The 17646-nt window shown below is 38.7% G+C and overlaps 1 protein-coding gene across 8 annotated transcripts in view; it reads right to left on the bottom strand.

The window, feature by feature from the left end:
• The window catches only part of LOC145998714 (uncharacterized), a 372904-nt gene that overhangs the window by 318406 nt on the left and 36852 nt on the right, over nt 1–17646 (bottom strand). The window contains exon 1 of one of the 8 annotated variants that reach the window (XM_083135239.1): nt 8890–9386. The exons of the other annotated variants lie outside the window; for them this stretch is intronic. Within the exon in view, the coding sequence (XP_082991365.1) occupies nt 8890–8958 (69 nt within the window). The 5' untranslated portion in view covers nt 8959–9386. Of the gene's footprint in view, nt 1–8889; nt 9387–17646 lie in introns of those variants that run through there. 8 annotated transcript variants of the gene reach the window in all.

Genomic DNA, 17646 nt, shown 5'->3' with positions numbered 1-17646 from the left:
GTTTCGTCTGATCTGCCTCCTCAGGCGCCAATCAATTTGTTTTAACCCGTGCTGTGGCTTTTATCGCTCACAATGACAATGCAAACCGCCCAGCCTTTGTTGGTTTGTTTTTGTAAATACATACCACTCCATCTTCCACTAAGTGTTTGTTAATGGCCAGGCAGGAAAGAAGACTGATTGTTTAAAACTCGCATCTGTAACAATGCCAGTCTTGAAAAAAATAAACACATAAACACTGCTGATAAGTGAGTGAGTGAGTGAGTGAGTGCAGCTTTCGCGTGGACCGCATCTAGTTTTTGTCTTACTGTATTCTCTGGCTGGTGCATTCAGTTTGTTGCTAGTGCGTTTGCGATTTGGTGTTTTTTTTATGCAGCAGGCAACATGAAGCGAACAAAGTTAAGTAAACTTGCAAACAAAAAGCGTGAAAGAGAAGCAACCTTAAAGAAAAAGCTTGGTACAGTGGATACGTTTTTTAGGCGAAAGGAACAAGTGATTTCCGAAAGCAGTTCAAAAATTGAAGTGGAAGTGGCTACATCGAGTGAACTCTGTGAAACGCAAAATGTCGAAAATATTGTGGGTTTAGTGGAGGAAGAAAGTGCACCTGAGGTAGTGTCCCCTCAGTTCGTAGGAGTTACTGATTGTGACAGTGAGAGTGCAAATTTCGTTATTGGCGATCCTGCCGAGTGGTGTCTGAATGAGTCTACAATTGACAGACATTCTTCTAAGACGTGGAATTAATCAGAATGCTGAAAACGAGTTTTCTAAATCGCAAAGACTCATAGCAGGTGAGACAAGATTTTTAAATAATAGTGTTTTTTTCGTAAACTTGTAAATGGAGAATCAATTTTGCGGAATTATTTGGTATATTCGTACAGCACTGATGCCGTTTATTGTGCATCATGCAGGTTGTTCAAGGGCAAGACAAACATCGCAACTCACGGCATTTCAGACTGGAAAAACATTTCAAATATTCTAGCATCACACGAAAATTCTGAAGAACACAATAACTGTGAGTTGGCACTCTTAACAAGGCAGAAATCTGTTTGGACCTTGGAAAACCTTTTTCGATCGATCACATATTCAGACGGAACTTACGTACTGGGTCAGTGTCTTAAGTAGAGTTTTCGCTGTCTTAGAACTTATACACGAGTTTCCAGCAACCAAAGTGAGGCGAAAGCGGCTTCATTTATGACTGGTAAGTGGTGAATTTAATTTCTCAATACATTACATAATTCTAGGTATAGCACATACAGAAAATGAATTGTTTGTTATTGATTTGTATCCTTTGTTTTTTATTTCAGTATGTTCACTAATTTTTATATTAGCCTGTCAAAATACTGCAAATAAATTACTACTTTTCTTTTGAAAAGGGCGCACATTAAGTTTGTGCCTAGGGGCGGCGAAAAAGCTTAATCCGCCACTGGGTACACGCCGTATACCCTCTGGATAACCTTACTCATTAGCAACATTTTATCGCCATCATTTCACTACTATACTAATTTCATAGAAATGTGTACAGTTCATTTTAGCAGAACTTTTGACAGCTTCGTTCGCTACTTTGTGCATACCTTCAGACAATTGACGTCTGTTGAATTTAGGTTTTAAACATGAAGAGAACGAAAAAGGAGAGAGAAATTGTTTTTTCTGTTCATTTTTACTCATTTTCCAAGTTTTTCATTTTTAGCGTAATTAGTAGTAATTAACGTTGTTAGCAGTATACAAACTGATAACTCAAAAAAGCAATTAACATGAAAATACAATAACATGCTGTACTGTAGTGTTTATGTTCAAGTGAAGGCATTGAAATATGAGTTTCATATATATTTTAAACGTCTTCTATATTTTTAATTTTAATGATAATTATGTGTATATCTTCATCACTATTCTACCACGAATAGTATTTTTTGTTGAAGTTAATCTGCATATGTAAGAAAAACATAATCCAAAGTTAATTGAAAAATTGTCCCCACTTAATGTTTCAAGAAACTTAGTTTTTACCCTCTGAAAATTTTGGGTATACAGCACTGACTGGGCCTACAGTTTAAAGTGGGATCTGAACCACTGTATCTCCACCTGGTATCAAACCCGCGACCCCGCTTGATTACAAGGCGACAATGCTGCTACTATACTAAAATGACTTTGACGCCGCTGTCCATAAAGCGCCTTATACACGATCAAATAAATCATGAACAAGTCCTTGAATTGAACGCTTAAAAGGAAATGACGACAGAGACAACGCCATTTTTCTCATTGGATCCAAGGTTCGGTCAAAGAATTTCTATTTATGGATGGTTCTAATTAACACGATACAAGCCTGACTGTCGACCAATCAGAGCACATGCTATTGAAATCAAAAAGCGACCTCTGGGTCACGAATGCAGATGCAATGGCGGCCGGGTGAGATGTAAATCACTTCACATTTTTAAAAGACGATAACTATTCTACCGAGAAGTATAACGTTTCGTATTAAATGGTTTTAGGTAGAGAAGAATGGCGCTGTGGCCTCCCCGATGGCGCAGTGGTAGCGTCGTCGCCTTATAATCAAGGGATCCCGGGTTCGATACCCGGTGGAGGCACAAGTGGTTCGATACCCGGTGGAGGCACAAGTGGTTCGGATCCCACTTTAAACTGTAGGTCCAGTCTCGATTAGCCTTACTGTGCATAAAGTGGACTTAAAACACCAAATCAATCCAATAAATCAATCCAAGAATGGCGTAGCTTAAATAAATACTTAACAACGTTTACTGTACACATATGGAAGAATATTTACGTTTTTTTTAATTGTAAACACCGTGCACTCATCATAGATGGTGTAACTCAATGTGTCTTTCGTGATGTATGTATTGTACATTGAAATCGCAAAAGGTAACCGAAATGTTCCAAGAAATGCTTTCGTGTACTGCTAAAGATTTTTTGAAGCATCTACTTAGCATTTATGCTAGCAAATATGTTTAAAAAAATGCTTCCGTCTAAAGCTGACTCGAGAAAATACATCAACATCACACTTCCTTCGAGTTTCAACGGAATATGTCCTACTTCTTCCTTTGGAAATAAAATCATCTCTGTTACGGCTAATTGCTAGTCTATTTCTTTCTTTCCATGTCGTATACACTGCCACGTTTTCGTTTTGGTCAAACGTGAACTTGTCCAAGTTTCTTTGATCGTGTACATGAGCAATTTCGGACCATTCAACATTTCCAATAGGATCGCTGTTCAACGACTTTCAATTGTTCAATTCAACTTGTTCATGATTAAATTGATCGTGTACAAGGCGCTTCAGTCGCCGCGGTAACAAGTCGTAATGTTTTGAAAATCGTTATTGCAACTTGATTACAGTAGAAAGTGGATCGTAATTGCTGAAAGAAGTTTCAGATCTCATTCATTCTTTCAGCAGCAGTACAGTGCAATTCTTCAGTAACATAAAACTGTAAGAGCAAGGCTGCTAAATTGAAGTTGTATGTTTGTGTAGAAGGTTCTTCGTTAAGAGAATAAAGGAAGCAGAGCTGGCTGTTGTTCAAGTAACATTGGACGCGGGAGACGCGTAGACACAGAGAGGACAGTGGGGCAGTTTCCACTGGCGCTGTTTTCGTCGTAACGGCACAGAAAAATTGGCGACCACCTTCACACTGACGGAATGGGATGAGGATAAACTGGCGGAATGATGTTGCGGAACAACGAAGCAGACTGTGAGTCCCCCCCCCCTCTTGGCAGTGTTCGGGAGACTGTTTGAATTAACCTCCGCGCTTATGCCGTGAAGAGTGGAACGATATTTGCTGCTACAGGCCGTCAGAATGAACTGTTTATTCACAGCTGACTTTGAATAGCCCTTCAGACCCCGTGGCGCCAACACACAAGAGAAACACTCACCTCAGCTCTTCCAAAACACTCGACCCTGTTTTTCATTCCAGTATTGAAACAATTTCCTCACCTTCTATTTTAACGTTGACCTATCAAATAACCATCAAAACAAATATCGGATCATCCAACACAAAATAAACTTCATAAACTTTTATGTTGTCGTATAATATATAAGAAACCAAAAGTTAAAATATACAAAACAGTAATTCTGATTGTAGTATTGGTCCCGTACATTAAAAGAGGGACATAAATTAATAGTATTTCAAAACAAAATCCTTAGAAAAATATTCGGACCTAAAGGGTTGAGGAGATAGGTGAGTGGAGAAGGTTACATAATTTAAGACTGAATGACTTGTATTTCTCTCCAGATATTATTAGAATAATTCAATCAAGAAGACATAGGTGGGCAGGCCATGTGGCACGAATGGGAGAGGAAAGAATAGTTTACAGGAGTCTTGTTGCGAAATGTGATGGTAAGAGAACTGTAGGAAGGCCAAGACGAAGGTGGAGGAATAACGTAGAGATGAACCTAAAGGAAATCCGTAAAAGATTGGATTGATCTTGCCCAGGATAGGAACAGATGGAAGGCGTGTGTTGCGGCAGCCACAAACATTCAGGTTTAATAATTCTAGAGCGTGCCACTTCAAGACGAATCACTCAAATGGAGGCTTGTGCAGCGTGTTACACGTCTACGGCATGACACGTTGCATTTGTTCAGACACCAACAAAAAGGCATACTGAAGGTGCACGCTCAATCGCTACGCCGATGTCTCTTTTAAATACATTCACAAACTCTCATAGCATTTCTGACATTATGCCTTTGATCACAATACAAGGTCATGTTCTGTGACAGGAAGTTTTCGCGTCTGATTGGTTGATTCTCCCTGATTACGGAAAGAATGTCTAAATGTGAATCACTTCCGGGAAAAGAGTATATGCTCTTACATTTCTCATGAGTAATATATAATTTAGGTGGTATCATCTAAATCATCACATAGTCTATTGTAGTTTTTTCAGTTAATCCCCCCGCCCGATGTAAGTAAGAGCCAATGGTTGCTACTATTCTCTTCAAGCCCATCTGACCAAGGAAGAATAAATACCGCGTAATTAAACAGAGCAAATTCCTAGTTAATTCAGAATATGCAGTAAATTACGTTTTATTTAAATCTTATCCGTTAGAGTCACTTTTCTGCCACTTTTAGCCAATCGAGACGATACGGATGAATAATGATATGATGAATGAACACAATGGTCGGGATTCGAACCCGGGACCTCTGGCGTTGTAGTGCGCTGTACTAACCACTCCGCCACGGTACTTACAGTATATTAGATATGCTATTGAATATATACGTACATGATTAATGCACTCGTCAATTAATATGGGATCAACTACCTTAGTGACAACAAAAAGTAGTACAAGGCATGAGAACTATTGTCATGACTAAAACTTACGAAGATGAACTCACTACTGAGAACGAAATAAATTATAGTCGAGAACCAAAATCTCCATATCTAAGATTTAAAAGAGAGGTTCGATGATGTAGTATGAGACAGGACAACACAAAACACCACAGATAAGTATCCTGATTTTGGTTCCATGCGCTAGAAACTCCACAATTTATAATACTTCTCCTTGTACAGTGAATGTACGAGCTGTCACATTCAAGTGCCTTCTAAAAAGGGTTCCTCTTACACACTTCGAATAACATTGTTATTCGATTCATTTTGCTTAAAAGCATGCAGAAATCGCAATCAGTACAGGTGTTCAGCCTCGTTTTCTCCAATTTTCCCCCTCCGCAAGTATTCCTCTGTTCTTTCTCTCCATACCACGATTGTATCAATAAACAAGTATTTTAAAAACAATGCGTGGCATGATGTACCCATTTTAAGCAGAACACCCTGTATTAAGAAAACAACATCGCAGTTGTAAAATAAGTTAAAAACTTGTGAGTTTTCAACCTAGACGAGGTTACGAAATATACACGATTATTTCTGAGCATTTATCAACATCAAAATTAATAGGCGAATTGTCCACCACAATTTTCATTCAGTCTGTTTCCCACAATGTGAATTGAAATAAAAACGTCAATAAGCAGGGAACAACATCTGCTTCCCATCAACAGAATTAGATTTCTTAAAACAGTACAGGATGTGGAATAAAAAAATGAAAAGAACAATGGACAATTTGCGTACTATTATCTTTGCGATTGGTGTACAGTGGGATGCATAAGTATTGCTCGGAAAATTGTCCATGACTATTTGCATTAATTTTTCCATTTAATTCTACGTGTTTTTAAGAAATGAATTTTCACGTATACCTGTGCAGAGATTGTCAGCACCTTGTGTAGTGTTTTAATCCAATTCTTGAAACTCTCATTGGACAAAACAAACTCCATGAACATGGTGATGGACAATTTCCTCGGTAATACTTTTGCATCGCACTGTACTAAACAATATAAGTTACAAGAGCTCTCGTATTTTTTCAGCAGTCTTATTTATATTCAACAGGACCAAAGAGATGTCTCGACAGAAAATATCTCATCCGTTTTTGTTTCTTTTGCAGAGGAAGTAGAAGGCTTTGCCATCGTAAGGATGATGGTGGAAGAAGATATGCTTTTTGGCCGATTGCCTGTGTCTAAAGCTAACTCAGTAGTTCTTGAAGACGGTTCTGCCTGAGTGAGTATATAACCTTGGGCGAATGGTACAGCATACACAGTAATTAAGACCAAGATGAAGGAAGTCATTAAGAAAATACCATAGACGTGCGCATGGAGCAAGAGGGCGAGTTGCCCCCCCCTCCCCCCGCGCAACCAAATGTCTTCACTTAAAACTTCAGCGTAAATGGAATTTATCATAGTTATAAAATAATACTTATTATTATGCTGTTAAAAATAGGAATCAATTTGAAGCCACAGAGAGAGAGAATTATTTGTTATGTAATTGGACGCGGCAGTGACAAAGTTGGGACGTTTAAAATTCTTGTACGAAATGAACAAAGACTTAACATTGTAGAATAAGATATTTTAATGTTGATCCAACAGTGGGTCATATGCTATCCAACATTTGTAGTGTATGTGCATTTAATTCACAACCGTGTGTGTAGTGTAGTATACTTTTAGCTTAAGATGATCCGTGAGTTTTATTTAGATTCACTTTTCCTTTACATGAAGTAAAGTAGTATACGCACCAGAAGTGTGACATGTATATTATTACGCCTAAATTTACACTAAACGTACAAAGGAATGGGATTTTCGGGGGGTCCGGATCAACTCTAGATACGCCCCTGCTTTATACGATTCAACATAGAGTTTGAAAAGCAGCGAGATGGAATGTAGGTTTTGTTTCCTCGACTGAGGACCCCCCCCCAACAATCAGAGGGTATGCGCACGCCTGTGGAAAATATACTAAGAATGTTTCTATGAAATAAAGTATTGCTGAAATCTGTACTTCATACACAAAGCTTTCCTCGAAAGACAATCTTTTCCAGTATTCTATTTAGACCGTTCAATGTTTTCAAACAAAACTTCTTGGAAGAGATACTTACAATATTACTTATTTCCAATGCAATACGTTGGAAAAACGGACGTGCTGTTAATATAAACTGATAAGACTTATAGGAATGTCCACGTTATTTGTGTGACCATCAAATATACTATTTCATTTAAATCATACAATATACTACTTGAAGATTAAAAAATTAATAATTCAATACATTTGTCTCAATATCGTATTAATTCAAGTTTATAGTATTCAAGTATCGTGATGCTTTCAAGAGTAACGTGGACATGCCCTCCCCCCTTTATCAGGAACTACTTACACAAATTTAGTGCTTACGTGTGCACACAATGAAGTGTTCAGAACTCATCTACTGTGCACTACAACATTCGTGTATTTTTAGAACAATTGTTTATGCAGAATTTTAAATTTGAGGGGACGATTTTAGAGCGGTGCAATGGAAATTTAGCACAAAATTACCATAAATCAAGCATTTGTGAAAACGTTTAGGGACGTCGTGAAGATTTTGAAATGCCAGGCAGGACTGTGTGGATAAATCACGGCTTTTGTATCATAATTTTTGTCACACATGAACCCCGCATTTTTATTTTCTGAAAGAGGAAAAATTCAAGGAAGTGGAAATTTTGGAGTTTTGTTCGGAACAATTTGAAAAGCAAGAATTTCGAACAAAAGAACTTGTCCCCTATTTCTGGCAGTATTAATTCGACCATGGCAAATAATGACAACTTGATGAAAGCCACACCATCTTACATCACACAACACAAAGACAGTACCTCAACTTAGAATTTTGTCACATTGCCACATTCAAGTTTAAAAAAAACATAATACATTAAATTTTTGATGATAAACATTCTCATAATTGCCTGAATGTTAGTGTCAATGGATCTTTGGAAGCATGCAATGTTAATTAGACATCATCCACTGTGTAGTAGTTCTGCTACTTATTATAATATTGTTTCGAGAGAGGACATCTTGAATTGAATTGTTTTCAAGTCTACTTTATGCACAAAAAGGCTAATCGAGATTGGACCTACAGTTTAAAGTAGGATCCGAATCACTGTGCAATGTGCCTGCACCGGGAACAGAGCACCTTTTCTCTTGTATCTTCGGCGGTGGTGAGGTTCGAACCTACGACAGTGGAGTAATTGGTTCTGCAGTAAAATCACATGTGTATCGTCTGTTCGATCCCCATCACCGGCAAAAGGAAATTGTTCATCTGAAAGCGTGAGAGGATTTCATGGTAATAATCTCGCGTGAATATCTGCCCAACATAACCTACAGTCTTTTAATTTTTAAAAGTTGGACCTTAGTTTTAAAAGGGCCGACGAACATTAGGTTAGCATGTTCATAAGTGGCTCAAATCAGTTACTTTTTGTTCGACAAAAAGTTCAATAAGTCCGTTGGTGGTTTTTTACAGTGAAAGATTATAAAGGAAGTTAGGTGGCAATCATATAAATATGTCATCTCTACAATGGTGTATATTTATAAATGTACAAAAAAAAAATGATGCATTACCTCGCAAGTAGTTGCCGTAACATCTTCAGGATCGGACTCGTCTAAATGCGAACAACTCCAGCATGCCATGTTTTGCACCACACAAAAAACAGCTGACTGTCGGGATGGTTTCCACACTCGGGTTACACACACAGGATCGAATTGCTTCTCCCGTGGAATTAACTCATTCAGCGAGGACCGTAGAGCACAACACTAGCTTTTATTCACAGATATCGGCGACACGGTATCACGACACTGAGCATTGAACATGGTATGGTATGTCAGTCACTACGCGGCGAAATCGGTCACTGTTTACTTATTGAACTTTACTGTTGAGTAAATGGAATGGATTCGAATAAACTGTCAAACACACAACGGAAACTTAATGGTTATGAAAGAAACATTCCTGTGCAAGAAAACTGGTCTGTTGAGTTTGAGGGTTGCTTGGTGAATGGTTCGGGCGAAGAGACGTGGTTTTTTGTGTGCTGCGTGTGTGTTAGTGTGTGTGTTCTTGAGGGATCGGTGAGGTTCCGAGGAAGAGAGAAAAGAGTCTGTGACAACAGCAGGGGTGGAGCAAGAGGGATTAGGTTGTTGCCAGGTTAAGAGTCGAAGGTGCCAAGATTCCGGATCGTCACAGTCAGGATCAAACTTCGGAAGCTCGTGGTTGTGCGTGGAGTTGCGCACGCGCTTGCGTGCCTCGTGCTATGCATCAGACTCTGCGATTTCTTTTTTCTTTCTCTTCTTTAAATTAAGATGTGCGCCACCTCATGAGGTTGAAATTTATTTGCGCAGCCTGATTAGGTTTACTGCTGGCTCGCTTGGAGTCATGTTTCTAGTTAACAAGCTTCCATGCCAAGTTTCAACCTGTCCGTATGTTAGTGATCCTTTTCTAATTGTCACACCTTGCTAATTAAGAGTAGCTACTCTAAACCCAAGATAAGATACAAATACAATCCTGTTTTCCAAGTATTGAGCCGACCCCGTGGTGGAATGGTTAGCACATCGCGCTATAATGCCAGGGGTCCGAGTTCGAATCCCGGCCTGGGCATGGATGTTTATGAGTGTCCATTCATCAATTTAATCATATTATCACTCACCCCCATCTTTGCAAATTATCCAAAGTAGCACAAAAGCGAAGTAAAATAAAAGCAAATCAATCAATCACCTCAAGGATCGATTTTCCAAATGTGGATACTACAAATTATATTTCACACAAAAAAAATTGCTAAAACTTTAAAAAAGAATCTAAGGTTGAACGTGTGTACACGTAAACATAAGTTGAACTGTAAAGAAGAAATTATTTCGAAATTCGAAAAAGTGTAGACCTCTGCTAAAGATTTTAATTCATTTAAAAGTAGACATTTTGAATGTGACATGTGATATAACTTGAACTAACAGCTAGAACTAAAATTATTATATCAGTTATTTGCACCATTATATTTGTTGTACAATCACAGCTAAAACTCGGTAGTGCAAGAGACCTCCGAAACCCAGGGCATGGCAAGTGACTTTTCACTGAGGAAGTTGTGGTCAGTGTATATCCGCTGTTTTTCAACTGTTGGCAGGACAGAGACAAGCATCCATGTCTTACTGAGGATTCCTACCCGGGAGCCTTACGTTGTACCGATCTCGGAGACTATTTCTCCACCGAAGATGACTATAAAGCTATGCCATACAACATACAACAGCTCCACATACAATACATAAGCATGAACAACTGAAATCAGTAGCATACCCACGGGGAGATACGGACTTAATTGGGGATTGTATCTTCAATTCTAAAGAGTCAGTCATATTTTTCATCTTCTCCCTCATTTAACTCCTTTGAGAAAAGTTGGGTACTTCTAGTCGGCAGCTTTTTGAAGAAGGACCAGTCAACCTTGTCAGATCCAACCGCCATCGAACGTGTGTTCCTGGAGTGAAAGCTATGGCTAGATCTGCGAGTTGTGAACGAAGTGAGTTATGTTGAACAGATTCTCAAGCTTCAAACTGATGCTTGACTTAGAAACACCATGTACGTTGTATATTTCATTAACAAACTTCAACATAATGCAATTCCTAAGTTTCATATAAGTATATTCCAAAGTACTCAGTAAAGATGGAAGGATTGGCCCCTTGCCAGCGGAGTACAGTATTCCATGCATTTCATAGTTTTAAAAATGAAAACTTGTAAACAGCATTCACGACCGTACAGCTCTGACAGTACAAGTACAGTAATTGCAAAACTCACACAGATGTGCGGTCCAAACCTTTGACCGTGACGAGAATGTTAGATATATCTAATAGAATGAAAAGCGTTACGCCAATATGGAACTGCATTTTTCTGCTGTTGCGAACGAGAAGCAGAAATTACTGCATTTTTTAAAAATATGAATAATGAAGATATTTGAACATAAAAACTTTAAAACAATGAAACAATAGCAACTAAGAAACATTGTCAGCCTGCAGACAAACACAGCGCGCTAACCAAGGATTAATCTCCTCTGACATAGAATACTAAAAACTCCGTAGCACAAGAGCTCGTTGAGGATCAAGACATTCCAAACAGTTTATGTACTTGAGGGTTCCATCTCGATAAAGAAATATTCAATACGTAACAATATATATATATATATATATATATATATATATATATATATATATATATATATATATATATATATATAATTTACAAAGAGGAAAAGTTTAAATATTATTTCAATTAATGTTCCTTTTTCCACTAATATGACTTCAATGTTGTATGCACCAGATATTTAAATTGGTATTATACTTGCTTCTTTGAGAAAAGCTGATATAAAATTGTAATCTATTTTTGTTAATGAATGAGTGAATGCTGTAGTTATATAAAATATGTATTTAAGAACGTCTTTGAACATTGTGTGTAAAATTTATATTAAAAATTTATCTTAAGTACTGAAAATATATGCTGGGCATAAACAGCCACATGTAAAGCTGTAAGTCCAATAAAATTTTAAGTTGAGTCAAAGGCGTAAACGATTGGGAAAACTATTTATGTGGCGAAACGAGTTAAATTGTTTCACGATTTTCTTTCAAACGAGAACATATGCTCATTTTCTTTCGCTCCTAAAGGTTCAGGGTTCGAATCTCTCATCATCAATTGAATCTAAGATTCATCCTAATCGTAGCAATTAACCTAGTCAGGTAGCAAAAATACGTACAAGACACACAACTCATAACTTACACAATACAAAGACATGTAACCCCAAACTTTTCGTTACAAGTCTATGAAAGCAAAGCAGTGCTTCCAGTGAATGAAAATACCTTATGTATGTTTAATTCTCTTACAATGTGGATGTATCCAGATACAGATTCACGCACGTAACCCCTTGCGTTGCCATGACAGCGCGGAAGACGCCGTCTGCCGAGGTTATCTGAGAGATCATGACGCAGACAGTCAGGAGTCATTAGCATCCACCAAGAAAAGCAGAGCGCCTCCTCTCTGTGTATAAATACCCTCCGAAAGAGGGACGAAAATACCCGATCGCTTCGTTTCTTCTGTGGCCACATTTTTGCCATTGTCGTCAAGTCGTAAGGGCTGCTCCTCCTTCGTAGTTTTTTGGTCAACGCACGTGTACATTGTACTCCCCCTCCCTTCAACTTGATTTCTGTATAAGGATTATGCAAGTATGTTTGTTTCTTATCAGTGGACAAGCAGCCTGCAGGAAAACCTGATTTTCTTCGGAAGCAGCAGGTTGATTTCTTGTGGAATAATTGTTTTTAGTAGACATAAACTAAAGTATGGTTACGAATACTAAAATTCTAAATCAAGATTAGTTTGTCAGTTACCCAGGGCACAAAATTGTGTATTTCAAAATATGTGGATTCTATTTGCTTTATGGCTTAGTAAAAAATAACCAAATCCGGTGAGTTAGATATAATCCCGTAAGGAAAATAAGATGGAATGATTGCAGACAATAACTGATATGACAGAACTACATTTGACAATAGGCAAAATACTTATATTACCTTCTCCTCAACGTCATAACTTTGGTTCACATCGTGATTTTTCTTTAATGTCGTCAATGTGTCTTGTCGAGCCTAATTCTGAATGTTTAGTGTCTATTTTTTATAATGTTTGGTTATACACGGTTTTTTAAATGCCTATTTCTATTGTTACTCATGTCTATTTGTGTCTGTGTGCCATATCGCATTGGGGGGACTTGTGGTTAGGTCTCCAGACATTGACAATCACGGCTACTTGTGAGTGATGTGATCAGCACCAGTGTGTGATCAGTGTGTGACCTTTACCCCTAGGGTGCTCTCAAGAACCCATTTATTAGAGTCTGGGTGATCCTCAGAGCAGATCCATACAGCGATAGTGCTGTGGATATATTGTGGAAAAATTTCCCCACTTGAAATCGAACTCGGGTCTCCTGCGTGGCAGGCAGACGGCCTACCAACTGGACCACCTCGGCTCTCTTTCTCTGTCTATTTATCGATCTATCTCTCACTCACTCTGATATTTTGACTTCGATTTTTACTTCTCTAGGTTAATCACGACGCTAAGGATGGTATGAATTGGAGAAATAACAATGACACTTTCACACCTTAGCCATCGTAGCTCGTTACGCTAACAATTTCGCCACGGAGGTACGCTATTAATAGTTTTAAACTAGAGTCCCTTCAAAGGTTACCCCATTAGGAAAGGTTCGAAACTTGCAAACTTTCACAGAGCGTGTTAAACGACATGAAGGTGAGCAAGTTTCGTTAGTAACATTTTGCTCATTACTCGGTATTGAAAAGTTTATCTTTATCGCAAAAAAAATTTCGTAACTTTGAATTAACTTTTCAAACTTGTGATGTTTTGATGAACTTTCCAGTCTTCAAGCCAATTTGTTGAAATCTTGGCAAATGAAGAACAAACAGTTCTGTGCCACGTTGGTCTTCCTCTTCTACCATTTCAAAATTAGCGCCATTAAATTTGGCTACACCGACTCTTTATCCGCCAAAAGGGCATACAGCGAATCGTAGAATTGGCACAAGAAAATGAAGGTAAGAATGAATTACGTTCTTACCTTGACGACTGTTTGATGTCCTCTTTAGAAATGTAATTAGTGCAAAATGCAACCAAGAGAGGATGAAAGCAAGGAGAAAAACACAAAAGGGTTAGCATAAATAAGTCTGTTTCTGCCGCCCCTGTGCTTTCTGTTGGGTGTGCATCAAGTACAAGATGGATGGACGGACGTCTTTGGTTGCCTTTGAGGTTAAGGCACGTCATCCAAAGAGAAGTCCAAAGGTCCCAGACAGCGTGTGTGATTGCCAGAACCACCAAAACGGTGGATGAAAGCGTGAAGCAAGTGCCAGAAGACATTCAGGACAATTAAAGTGGTCGATGAGTGAAGGAAAGGCTTTGCTTCGAGTACTGAAGTGCGTCAAGCTCTAAATGGAAGAAAATGCTTATTCTCATGTGAAGAGAAAAAATTGTATTCTTGGGCAAATTAAGGTGGATATCACGGTCAAACTGAGACAGTGCCTGAGGAACCGTTTTGATTACCGTGTCTTTAACGTCGATTATTTCAGTCTTTGAAAGTAACGAGTAACTTCCAGTAGCTATAACTCGGTTACTCTTTAAGTGAGTAATTCTAACTCACTTTTGTCAAATAAAGAGTTTGAGTTTTTGAAGCAAGTCTTGAAGCTTTCCCAAAAGACGAATGATGAAAATATTCTCTCTGAATATCGACCAGGTGAAGTGTGGAAAGGATTCCAAACTTTCTAGAGCTAACGTCACTCTCATCTTCAGGGTAGAAAATTGTAGTACTACCCTGAAGATGAGAGTGACGTTAGCTCTCGAAAGCTTGGAATCTTTTCCACAACTCACCTAGTCGATATCTCGAGAGAATCTTTTAATCAATTTGAGGTTAAGTCCACTTTATTCATAAATAGGCTAATCAGGACTGGACCTACAGTTTAAAGTGGCATCCGAACAACTATGTGTCTCCACACTCTAAAAATTATGAAACTGAGTTGCCACGTAAGGCAGCGGCAAGAGGACTCTCCCTTTGGTGTTGATGCGGAATTGTCGTTGCTTAGCACCATCTTTGGTGTCTTGTTACACCATTTGCTGTCAAATCACACCAATTGTGGAGGCCTTTAAACTCCATTAGGAATTGTTTTACACCTACGTATTAGGGTGTTACAGCACTTTCGGAGGCAACTCGGTTGCATTTTTTGTAGTGCATTTAGATAGGCTAATCGGAACTGGAACTACAGTTTAAATTTGGATCCGAACCACTGTGCAATGTGCCTCACAAGGGGAGAAAATAGGTTTTTGTCTCCTATTCACTTTACTCCTCATCTGATCGTTCGGCCGTAGGCGAGGAGCGCACAAATAAAAGGCTGCGTGCGATTGTGGTTAAAAATGTATACCACGAGTGCACAAAATCCATGGCGATGTTGACACGTTGTGTCAACTGTTTTTTGCCTTTCAAGGGACCCCGGCTGGGTCCTTATAACTTCAAATATAATGTACCATATATTATGTGAACGGCTATATTCATAACACCCTATTCCATTTGAATAACGTCACTATCTTATAAAGAATTTGGCCTCGTAAGATGGGCAATGTATCGCTGCAGAAGGAGGAAGACCCCAGAGACATAGTCGAAGCTTACCTAACCTAGCCATTACACAATATAGATGTGGCAACGCAGCATTGGATGTTGTGCGCTCGTGGCACCTTTCATATACCACGAGCTCACACTTTCACAATTTTGTGCGCTAGTGGACCGCACCCGATCGTTCAGTTTCATGTGGCAATTGGAGGAATTGTGACAAAGGCACACAATAATCATGACCTATTCCAGCCCAGAACCCCTGTTCTTGCAAGGAGTCAGCTTGGTTCCTGTTTACAGTACTATGTAATACTTACATAAAAACAGCGGATGTGTAGTATGGAATTGATTCTAGATCAGGTCAGGTTCCCCTACTGAAATTCGTCTATACCAACTATTGTGCGAATTAACGAGGGAATACCGAGGATTCCCCGTCCCCACAAAAAAAAAAATATCGGCGGCAAATGAAAATTACTTTTATACCTCTGAATGGAAATGGAATTGAAAGAATATAGCATACCATTTCTTAAATATGCAACAAATGCAATTGAAAAATCATTCGTGTACATTAATGGTCCAGTTATCAAACCATTCCCTGCCGAAAAGTTTGCCAAAAAGAACACCATTCTGCAACTGGCCAACCCCACAAGCGCAGGTTGTTCTCCATTTGAATTTTCATGGCAAAGTGCCTATATTAAAAATTTCACAAGATGCTTGCAGGTAGGTTAAACTGACGTTAAGTTTGAACTTGAAAATTTGGTCAATTTTTCGGTGTTACTAGTTCGGTAGCTCCTTGTGTATATGAGTTTGGATTTTCATAGACTGTTTCTAAATTACGTATAAATGTTATAAGATTTAATGACCCAGGTTAGAGCCCATGTTGTAAGGTACTTAGAACTGCAAGGCAATAGTTTAGTTAGTGACATGTATCATAGAAATTTGCATACTCCCTCCCAAATGAATACGCCACTGAGTGGGCACCCCCCCCCCCCCAAAAAAGCTTAAGTCGCATAGTGCTTCCAATTGTAGCTTCTGGATACGCCACTGTCACCGTGAGCATGTCTACATAGTGACTGGACCCTCCCACGTTGAATAACCGTTGCGGGAAGGTCAGTGGAGCAGTTTTCTCCTCGTGACAGAGTTCCTGGCAAGAATCCCTTCATCAGGCGGCGAGGGAGTCCAAGAAGAAGAAACTTGGCAATATTTTACGTCAGCTTACAAAGTCTTCAACGCCAAGTAACATTTAAAATGACCTCTCCCTTAAGTAGTGCTGACACAAGGTCCAGACCGCATGAAGACGACCACGCATCTAATGAAGGAACAGGGAGGGGGCGATTTAAAGATGTTTTTTTGGGAATGACACAGTGACGACACCGAAGTAGGCAAAGGTTCTTGCCAGGTCGGTCTGTCTACCTCACTCCCAGCTCACCCTACAAATATAAATTTGATAACTAATTAGTTTTAACCCAAATACATTAATTTTATTACAAGAGCAAAATGGAAACTTTAAAAGTCCAATAAAAACTGTATACACTTAAAATTTATATTCAAGTGTCAATTGTTATTTACAAAACGATCTCAAGGCTGCAACACAAATCAAGTGAGTTTCAAAACGCCATTTTTGTTATTTTAAAGATGGCGCCTCCTATACACACTTGCACCAGTCAAGAGGTAACACACGTAAGCCTTGTTTCCATATCAGATACATTAAATTGCTGACGAAGGCAATTTATTAAAAATTAAAATCACTTTACAAGTAACGTTTCTACCCTATATCAGCGTCTTCCTCAGGCGAAGAAATAAATTAAAGTGATGGAATACACAACCAGAAAGTATTTATATCCATAGCAGTGTGTCTAGATAGTCAAGAGGATTGGATTCTTGCCCTCTGTCAGCCTAAAACTTACATAAATTTCTCGGCAATTGAAAATTCAATGTATCTCTGCATACTTACCGCACCAGCAAGTTTACTAATGGAGGAGAAAGTTCGACAATGACAGTTCGCAAGCAGATGGGTGGAAAGGCCTTCGCAGTGGCTCATAAGCGATTACCCGTGGACCCCAAAGACATTTTCTTCTTAAGGTATACAGGCACTATATTAAAAGTTGAAAATATGTGTAGATCAGCAATAGGTCTGTGCTAGAATGGAGCAAACTTGTGCATCCCTACATACAGAAATCTACTAGATAAGGAACAAGCAAATTAA

The sequence above is a fragment of the Lepisma saccharinum genome, chromosome 1 (genome assembly GCF_977018435.1).
Source record: "Lepisma saccharinum chromosome 1, izLepSacc3.1, whole genome shotgun sequence".
Classification (NCBI taxonomy): Eukaryota; Metazoa; Arthropoda; class Insecta; order Zygentoma; family Lepismatidae; genus Lepisma; species Lepisma saccharinum.
This window is presented reverse-complemented; position numbering and strand designations above follow the sequence as displayed.